Raw genomic sequence first — 10,440 nt, 5'->3', positions numbered from 1 at the left:
TGGAAGGCAAGGGAGACTAAGAGAGTGGATTGATAGGAGACTAAGGATTCTTTAATTTCCAATTTATGTGGTAGAGAAGTTGATATGTGTTGCATTTGTGTACATTGATGTTGATTCTAATAAATGAAATATTAAGGTCGCAATGTCATCACTTTCCAATGTGAGTTTTGTCGAAAATTGTAAATACAACAAAAAAAAAGATTGATTTTTCAAAGAAGAAAAAAAGGTTATAAGGGGTTTTGTCTATCAATCTTACGCACAATTATCACCTCAACTACTAATTATGCACCTTATTACCACTTGCACAAGCGTCAAAACACGAATAATTGATGTTGTATCCACCAAGCTTCTCTAATGGCAAGATCAATACGGTCATTGTTATCCTCCTTTATTCTGTCATCGACCTATCACATATCATGCAACACTAACTCTACCCTTACTAGTTTATCCTCTATCTTAGCTTTTTTGATTAGGTTATTGACTATACTTTTATTGTTGACCTTGATCTTTGGTTAATTTATATTTACTAAGTTAAGAAAATAATTAAAAAATAAATAATGAAAGACAAAAGAAATAATATAATTATAATTTAAATTTAAATTTATACAAAAAAAATATTTACATATCTTTTCAACTAAAATTGATTAAAAAAATTAAAAATAAAAAGAAAATATTTGTTTTTAAAATTTAGGGACGAAGCTTTGTCAATTAAAAAAAAAAGTTAAAAATAGCCCTTCTCCTTTAATTTTATAAGTACTAAATACATGGAACTCTTTAATTGTCTCTTTCCCTTTTTCTTTTTCCTATGCAAATAGTAGTAATCTCCTTTAGCCTTTAGGTTTCACCTTGGATGCAATAAATATTTTTTAATCAAACAAACAAGTCCTTTATAAAATTTGATTTAGTTTATAATATAAATTATTAATAAATAATTATATCTTTTAATCACACATTATTATTTATAATTTATAATTTAATTCATAAAATAATGCACACAAAACAAACTTAGTAATTATCACAAAGGCTATGCTATAAAAAATGTAGAAGAACATGCAAATTATGACATTGTCCTCGGCCCAAAGTTAAAAAAACAAAAGGCAACATCTAATCAAACAATAAAATTATAATTTTATATATAAATAATAATATATTATTATATAATAATATATAATAATATATTATTATTTATATATATAAATTACATATAATTTTTTTTAATAATTTTTTTTGACATCCAAATATGAGAAAAAAAGTTTTTTTTACTGATACATATATACCATTTGTTTAAAAAATAAAAATAAAAAAAAATATTATATACATAATTTTTATATATAATTTTATATATAAATAAAAATATATTGTCGTATAATTTGATAATTAAAATTAAAAATAAAATAATATTTTATTATATTATAATATTATTTTATAAAATTGTGGGAATAATATTATTGGCATAATAAATAGAAAAACAATAACTTTAATCGCTCCGCCGGCGATTGTATTTCAAACTAGAGAAGACAAATCTCACTTTTAGCTAGATGATCCTTCACGCTCTAGAACTGCATGTGTGTGTAATCATCTTCAATAAAGCTTTAATTTATGTATTTTATTTTATTTTCTTTCCTTTCTCTCTCTCTCTCTCAGCCTCTGTGAGTGCCCTTGAGTTTTTCTTATTAGAGCTCTCAACATCACATGAGACTCCACCTGCATAATCTTCAACAAGTTTCTCTCTTTCATCTCCGTATCTATCTGCAAACACCACTCTTCAATTATTTCTCACCTACGCATTTCCTTTTTCCTTCTCTAATTTCTCTATAGATCTTTGTTAATCTCCTTTTTCTTTCCTCCTTTGAATTGCAGTTAATATGGCTCTTGAAACTTGGCTAATAAGAGTTAAAGCTGCAATATCGAGCGGTTTTGATACTGTAAAGGCCTCAACACCCAAGCCAAAACTATCTCCAAAGAAATCCAACGTTGGAGTTTTGGCTTTTGAAATATCTGGAGTCATGTCGAAGATCCTCCATCTATGGAAAGCTCTGGCGGACAAGAACATCATTCATCTTCGCAATGAGTCGATATCTCTTGAAGGAGTCCGCAAGATTGTCTCAAACGACGAGTCGTTTCTTCTGGGCCTAGCTTGCGCTGAATTGGCGGAAAATATCAGACTCGTGGCAAAATCTGTGTCGAGATTAAGCAAGCGGTGTGAAGATTCCAATCTTCAATCGTTTGATCGGCTGTTTGAAAGCTTCGCAAACACAGGCAAAGACTCACTTTGTTGGGTTTTGAATCAGAAAGAAATGGAAGCCAAGAGCAAGAAGATGGAGAGGTATGCGGCGATTATAGCTACTTTGTATAAAGAAATGGAAGAGCTAACAGTTTTAGAAAATGGATTGAGAAAGGCTTTACAGTGTAACGAATATGAATCATCCATTAAAGAGGAGAAAATTATTGATCTTCAACAAAAGATTCTCTGGCAAAAGCAGGAGGTAAAGTATCTAAAAGAGAGATCTTTATGGAATCGAAGCTTTGACACTGTTGTTAATATTCTTGCAAGACCAGTTTTCACTGTTTTAGCAAGAATCAAACTTGTATTTGGGATTAGCCATGGCTGTCCTTCTTATCTTCCCCGAAGTCTCTCAGCTTCAGCTGCTGTTTATCCAACCGAAAACTCTAATAGCTTTGTATCAGGGCCATTGAAAAGCTCAAAACTTGAAGAAAAAGAAGATTCAAATCGTGGGTTCTTCGAGTCAAATTCAAAATTATTAAAGGCTCCTCCAACTACGCTAGGTGCCGCGGCTTTGGCTCTACACTATGCAAATTTGATCATCATAATGGAGAAGATGATCAAGTCTCCACAATTGGTTGGTGTTGATGCAAGAGATGATCTTTATGCGATGCTTCCGAGTAGCATACGATCGTCGTTAAGGGCTCGACTGAAGGGAGTCGGTTTCTCGGCGAGTGATGCGGCGCTCGCCGGCGAATGGAGAAGCGCTTTAGGTAGGATCTTGGCGTGGCTGTCGCCATTAGCACATAATATGATAAAGTGGCAAAGTGAAAGAAGCTTTGAGCAGCAAAATTTGGTGCCGAAAACTAATGTTCTTCTCTTGCAGACTCTTTATTTTGCCAATAAAGAGAAGACAGAAGCCGCCATTACTGAGCTTCTGGTGGGTTTAAACTATATTTGGAGATTCGAAAGGGAGATGACGGCCAAGGCCTTGTTTGAATGTGCCAACGTAAATGGGTTGTTGAATAATTTCCATTGTTAACATTCCAGCGAAGGAGACGGATGATCGATCGATCTTTTTCGCTCTTTTACTTTTTCTTTTGTTAATTTCCTGAAATTTTATCATAGGCTTGATTTGAGTAACACTATCTATAGAAATAATAGAAATAATGAACATAAATTTATGTATAAATTATGATATATTATCGTCTGATTGAATATTATTTTATTTAATTTAATTCAAAAGTCTCTAATCATATGATAATATATTATGGTTTGCATATAAATTTATGTAATTACATGCACAAATAGTTTTATTGGGTTGGTTTTAGATTGAACTCAGAATTACCGGATCTAAAAGGGTTTTGTTTATAGCTCCATACTTTAAAGTGTATGTGGTATTATGTAATCAATAAAATTATATATATATATATATATATATATTTATATATATAATTTAAATATATAATGATGTGTTATTATATGATTAGATGATTTTAAAAATAATATTCAATCACATGATAACATATTATCTATATACTCAAATTATATATTTGACCTTAAGGGTTAGTTTATTTATGTATTTAAATTATATATTTGACTCCAAAAATTAACAAAATTGGTAGCCTCTGACACGTTTATAAAATTTTAATTTACCTAAGTTAGTAATTATGACTCTGATTATTATACTTCAAATTCAGCCTTTATACGAAAATATTACTTTAAACTTTTCTTATTAATTAGTGTCATTATTATGATTATTAATTCTTATTCAACAGGAGCATACCACCAAATTGAGTTACATTATAACTTACAAATAAAACTATTCGAATAAATAAATTGTATAATTTATATTTATAAATTAATGTGGTAATTTATAATTAAATTATTAAATTATTTATTTTTTATTTTAAAATCATTTAATTAAATAATTATATAAGTAAATATATATATATATATATATATATATATATATATATATATATATATATATATAATACTAATTATATTTCATTTGGTTAGTTTGAATGGCAAATCCATATATTTTTTATTTTTTATTCATTTGAAACCCATTTCAGAGAAATAAGAAAATAATTGCTGATAGAGGGTCCTAACTTCTACCTAAACTATATTTGTAATTTACTTGATGGAATCTTATTAAATTAAGGTATACAATCATTTATAACTAAGACTAGGCACCAACTAGGTAGATAGAGCAATATTATAGGTACCTAATTTTGAGTTTATATCCAATTGCATAATTAGATAATGTCTCATCGTATGATTGAGTATTATTTTATAAATAATTTAACAATAAAACCATACATATACATTTTTTATACACAATTTATATACACAGATAATGTATTATCATGTGATTGAGTGATTTTAAATTAAAGATAAAGCAATATCTAATCACATAATGATATATCATTTGTATATACAAATTGTGTATCAAAAGTGTGTACACATAGTATTGCTTTTAATTTAAAATCACAAAATCATATGATAACATATTATCTAAATATTTTAAATGAGTACTCAAAAGTGAATACATATGATTTTACGGATATAGTTAGTTGTTATGTGGGAGCTAGAAACACATCTTGTATGTAATGCTAGAGTTGAATCGAGCTGGATCGGTTTGAATTTATTTAATTCGAATATGAACAAAGTTTGAGTTAAGAAATTCAACTTATTTTAAAATCAAACTAAACTCGAGCTAGAAAGAGTTTGATTTGGTTTGACTAACGAGCTAAATAGATGGTTCAGTTTAATTCAAACTTCATACATGACTCAATTTGAATAATTTGAATTATATTAAATAAATTGTTAAACAATATTGTTTTGTCAATAAATCACGAATCTAATCCACATATTTAAGTTATAAATTTAAATTATAAATTTAAATTATAAATTTAAATTAAACTCAAACTGAGTTATTTTAATTCAAATCAAACTCAAATTAAAAAGTGTTCAGCCCCAGTTGAATTCATATCTAACACTACCTGTAATTTGTATTAATTTTTAATTTTTATATATATTTTTTCACTTTAAAAATGCTATCGATTATTAAGAAGATGAAAAAGAAATCAAAGGTAACTATTGAATTTCATTTCATTAAAGACTTGTCCCATCATCTCATTACACAAAATCTAATAGCTTTTCAGGGGCAATCAGAATATTATACATAATATTATTTGAGACATAATGGAAGAAGCAACCCCCAATAAATAATAAATAATAGACAACTTTTACAATATTATAACTTTTCTATGCTAGATCATGCTTGCTTCTTTTAAATTTTAAATTATATCCCCCAACAAATAATAATATATAATACAACTTTTACAAAGAGAAACCTCACTCTTACAGCTCATGGCTTAGGTGCCTGATTAGGACACAATTCTCTCGTAAATGTTTCTCTTTTGTCTCCTCTCAAGGCCCCTTCTTTGGTATCCAATAATAACAAAACATTGTTAAGAGATGGTGGAATGCCGTTATATTTTTCACATTTTGCCAAATCCTTATTGGGTTTGGGTTCGGGTTCACCAATGATAAATCGATTTGATCCTGTTGCATTAACTATTAATGGATAGTTAAAGGGCTATTTTGGCTTGACAGTTGAACACACACACACACATATATATAGAGAGTCCAAAACTGTATTCCCTTCTGATTAATTATGCCAAGAATGCAAAACCCAGAAATACAGAAGAGATTTTAGTTTTTCCTCCTAAATGGCAAACTCTTCTTCTCTCACATAATCCATACAACGTACACAACAAATTGTGTTATGAAAAATAAATAACTACGCTTCAATCGCTACAAATCAATCTAACAATAGATTTGTCAAATTCTAAGTATGCAATTTATTGTGTTTGATTTACAAAATTGACATGTTTTTTTCAACAATCTTTTTCATTAGTGTTGTTATTATTTTTATATTCTTATATGAGTAATATTATGTACATACATTTTTTAAAACATTATTTATCACATGATTAAATATTATTTTATCTTTAATTCAAAAACATCAAATCGAATGATGTTTTTAATTATACACTAAAAAATATATACAAATAATTTTATTGTTCTCAAATTACTTGCTTTATGGTTGAACCAAAAGAGATTATATGACATGTAATGTTTGCTCAAGTAACCACAGCTTTCATTCCAGAATGACCCGGAATGAAACAGTGGGTTGCTATAGGAGAAATTATGCCAGGCAACCAGAGGCCGTCCCTTTTCTCTGGGAAGAAATGACAGGTGTAGCTACAAGAGACTGGAAACAAGGGATTTCTTTGGTTAGTCCAGTTCAATCACCTCCCATCCAGCTCATCGCATCCCTTTAATTGGGAGGAAACACCTGGAACAGCATTAACCCCTTCATCACACCCACCACTGAAATCTGAGTAACAAATCCTACAGGAAAACCTCATTACATTACTATCTCCGCTGGGATCAGAGCTATCAGTCCAACCAGAAACCCTTACAACGTTCCCACCACCACAGATCCTACCAGAAATCATCATGACTTTCCCATCAATCAAAACTTTACTATCATCCCCAGCATGTTCCCAGGGCAATGATGTTATCAACAATGGCAAAGATGAGGAGATGATGGTGAAGATGAACAAAAAGGACTGTTTCAATTGGATATGCAGGCATCTGATTTTGAAACAAATGGATCATTCACCTCAGCTCCCTCAAAGCAAACTGCCTTGTACCGACAGTACCAGTTTTTTCTGCTGTTCCTGAGGAGAAATCTTCCTTGAGTGATGATTTAAGTGATGAACTAGACATCCCTTCCACACCAGATTCTGAAACCAACAGTAGCACAAGCAGCTATGCAACTGGCTTATTGAGCCCTGTTGCAGTCTCTTCCTTGAAATGCCTCTTTCCATTACTTCAACCCAATGCTGGCTTTCTTGAAAAGGTAGGATACTCTAACACGGGCCCTATCACCCAACCAGTAATGAGGTTAAAGGAGTTTGACGATGAAAGTAACAGCAGTATAAGGATGAGTTGCAGGAGGAGCTACCAAAGGGAAGCTGCTTAAATCAGAAAACAGAATCTATCAACGGTAACTACCGAACTCCTGTTTCTTTTTCACCGTCGTTAATACTGCATTTGGTCTTGGTCTTCACAGTAAAACAGCTGGATAGTTTATCACTTATCAATAGCTTCTCCCCTTTTATTTCATATTTTCCATACCATGTACCACACCCATTCCAATACTTCCCCCCACACTTAAGTCGACCTCCTCTCATGTTTGATATGAATGGGATTTAATCTCTAGTTCAGTCAATTATAGAATATCTATCAACTGTTGGGACAAATTCATAACCGTTTCAAAAAATATATACAAAAAGAAAATATTATATTTCATTTCTTTCCCTTTGGATACTATTATGGAAATGGTATTCATATTTTGGACTATCTGTTATTTTAGCACAAGAGAAATACAAACAACTTTACTCTTGCCTGAATGCAACTATAACAGGAGGTTGCAAGGAGAGCTTCCGGATGCTCCATCTTTGGAACCAGTATCAAAATGTTTAAAGGACTTCAGAGGAAGGAGTGCCAATTCTCTGAAACTGTTGTCAAGGTAAAGCGCAACCCATCTTGTGGTTCAAAATCACCCAGCAACCTTGACCTCTATTAAGCTCTCTTCTAAATCATTGTAGAATTCTATTTCCAACAAATGAGGATGTAAATAAATTATATCATCCAGAATGCAAACTGAATGTTTAACACCACAGAATTTGTAAGAAAGCTAAATTTGAAAATTTGTCCAAAGTGGAACACTGCATGTCCATTAAAACCCCAAAAATTCAACATGGCAATGTGCTTAAATATGAAATTTCTTGTTTCAACTCAAGGATTTACAAGTTTCAGCAACTTTTCGAATCCGCTCTATAACTACAGGAATATCCTCTTGAGATAAAGAGGCAAAACAACAACGGAACCATCCTGGTTCTATGCAGTGGCAAGCTGACCCAGGAGTAACATTGATCTTAGCGATATTTAATAGCTTGTCCCATAATTCAAGCTCTCCTTTCTCGCTGTAAGAGGGGATTAGTGCACTCATATCAGCCCAACAGTATAAGCCAGCATTGTTCTCTGAGCATCTGATTCCCAATTGTTTTAAACCAGCCAAAAATGAATCACGTATTTCCTTTACCCTTCTTTTATTGGTCTCAAAATATTCTTGAATGAATCTTGTGTCCGAAAGCATTGAAATTAAAAGTCTCTGAGTCAGGGTAGACACGGAGGAAAATCTCGTTAACTTTTTAGCGGCAGACAAAACACTGTCATTATAGGAATAGATAACTCCAACCCTAAATCCAGGAAGAGAGAGGTCTTTTGACAGCCCATATATTATATGAACCCTGTTCTTGTCAACTTCTTCTGAATCAAGAATTTCTGCCATGCTCACAAACTCATCACTTCCAAATATTGACCCCCCATATATTTCATCAGAGATAATATGGATGTTTTTCTCTCGTGCAAAGTCCAAAAGATCATAAAGAGTCTCCCGTGGAAGTATATTGCCAACAGGATTTGCAGGGTTACAGATGAGAATTGCACGTACTTTCACTCCCCGTTTTCTTGCCTGATTGAATGCTTGATCAAGTGCTGTTTTACTGAAAATGAAATTGTCAGTGCTCCGACAATGAACAGGAATTAGCTCTATTCCTGTTCGCCATCTTATATCCCTGTCAAAACTGCAAATTGTTTTCTAATTAACTCAGGTTCTTAACTGATATGTAAACCTGGTTATATTGGTGCAAGGTATAAAATTACCCAGGATAATATGGCGTAGGGACAAGAAATGCATTTCCGTGGTCTGCCAAGCAAAAGCTTAGTATCTCAATTGCAGGAGTTGCACCAGCAGTTAATAATATTTGCGAGGGATCAAATGAAACTGCTTTTCCGATAACTCGAGACATGAAACTTGCCATAGCCTGAAAGAGAAAGGGTATTAAAAAAACACCACCACAGACTCACGGCATTATATTAAAAAAATTTCATATTCTTTGCATATACAGAACAATCACAATAAGATAGGTTCTAATTGAGGTAAGAAAACAACAAACAGCACAAAGCATACTACATCAATCAGAACATTATAACCCAGATATTAACACAAGTTACAATTAGTAATTGCTAAACTAATATTAGCAATATGAGCATCAATGAAAGAAATACGTATACACATGGCATACCTTCTTCTTTTTAGTCTAATTACTAAGAATAAAAGCTCAGATAATCACATCAAAAACTAACAAAACTATTATCTAAAAGTGGTAGTCGACCAAGGGAAAAAAAGGGGATAAACAAATAAAGCAATCTACATTACCACTTTCATCTCCGTCATTCCATCTAACGGCTTGTATGCAGCAATTCCACTTATGCTCAAATCACCACTGTCAGTTCCCAATATAGAATCCGTCAAGTTCTCCGAGACCCATTTCTCAATCAAATCTAAACACAACTAAAACCAGAGAAAGAAATTTGAAAATAAAGTCAAGAAAATTTAAACTATAAATTTAGTTTTAAAAAAAAAAAAAAGGTAGAGCACAAACTTACACTGCTCTCGGACAACCCAAGCTGAATAATCCCACCCGGATTATTCGTCCTATGGTACGGATCCTCCTGAACCTTATTTAGCCCAATATAATACGCAGAATCATCCGGTTTAGCAATCGAGCTAGCCCGAGATGAAACCCTAACTGGACCAAAAGACCCACGTGACGACAAATTAGACCGCGAAGACGTTCTGGTTAGCTCCGCAAGGTTGGAGGACGAAGTAGACGGAGACGGAGGATCCGAGGAAGGGTTCGGAGAACGGTGGCGTTTTAAATAAAACTGAAGAAAGTAAAAAAGAGCACAAGGTATTAGAGAGCCCAAAATCAGGCCTCCTCTGCCTTGAACAACACCTTGTAACGGCACAATGAGCCTCATGGCAGTGGCAGGGGTGGTTGGCTTGGGGCGTTCGGATTCAGCGGTGGGACTGGTTCGGGTCACGGTCATGGGTTTGAACGAAGACCCGACAAAAATTGAGGCCTCGTTTGGTCCGTCCGTAAGCGTGAGCCGGGGAAGCTTGAGGTGGAAGAAGATAGATAAAGTTTGGTAATGGTTTGGCCAAACCTATTGGGCGTTAGTTGTTGGGAAATGAAATGAGATTTACGAGAGAGGGCGACTTTGTC

At 32.7% G+C, this 10,440-nt stretch overlaps 2 protein-coding genes across 2 annotated transcripts; one reads left to right on the top strand and one right to left on the bottom strand.

Annotated features, from left to right (window-relative positions):
- Positions 1 to 1,641: 1,641 nt before the first annotated feature.
- Positions 1,642 to 3,442, top strand: LOC123197618 (protein PSK SIMULATOR 1-like). Its single transcript, XM_044611944.1, has 2 exons — positions 1,642 to 1,741; positions 1,861 to 3,442. Exons 1-2 carry the CDS (start codon positions 1,693 to 1,695, stop codon positions 3,264 to 3,266), a joined length of 1,455 nt encoding a protein of 484 aa, XP_044467879.1. The 5' UTR covers positions 1,642 to 1,692; the 3' UTR covers positions 3,267 to 3,442.
- A 4,146-nt stretch (positions 3,443 to 7,588) lies between these two features.
- Positions 7,589 to 10,440, bottom strand: LOC123197986 (probable aminotransferase ACS12). The gene is made up of 4 exons (XM_044612535.1): positions 9,821 to 10,440; positions 9,591 to 9,725; positions 9,035 to 9,195; positions 7,589 to 8,955 (listed from the first exon to the last, which is right to left on the bottom strand). Exons 1-4 carry the CDS (start codon positions 10,262 to 10,264, stop codon positions 8,100 to 8,102), a joined length of 1,596 nt encoding a protein of 531 aa, XP_044468470.1. The 5' UTR covers positions 10,265 to 10,440; the 3' UTR covers positions 7,589 to 8,099.

Source organism: Mangifera indica, chromosome 15 (assembly GCF_011075055.1).
Source record: "Mangifera indica cultivar Alphonso chromosome 15, CATAS_Mindica_2.1, whole genome shotgun sequence".
Classification (NCBI taxonomy): Eukaryota; Viridiplantae; Streptophyta; class Magnoliopsida; order Sapindales; family Anacardiaceae; genus Mangifera; species Mangifera indica.
The sequence above is the reverse complement of the archived record's forward strand: the minus strand, read 5'-3'. Positions and strand labels throughout refer to the sequence as shown.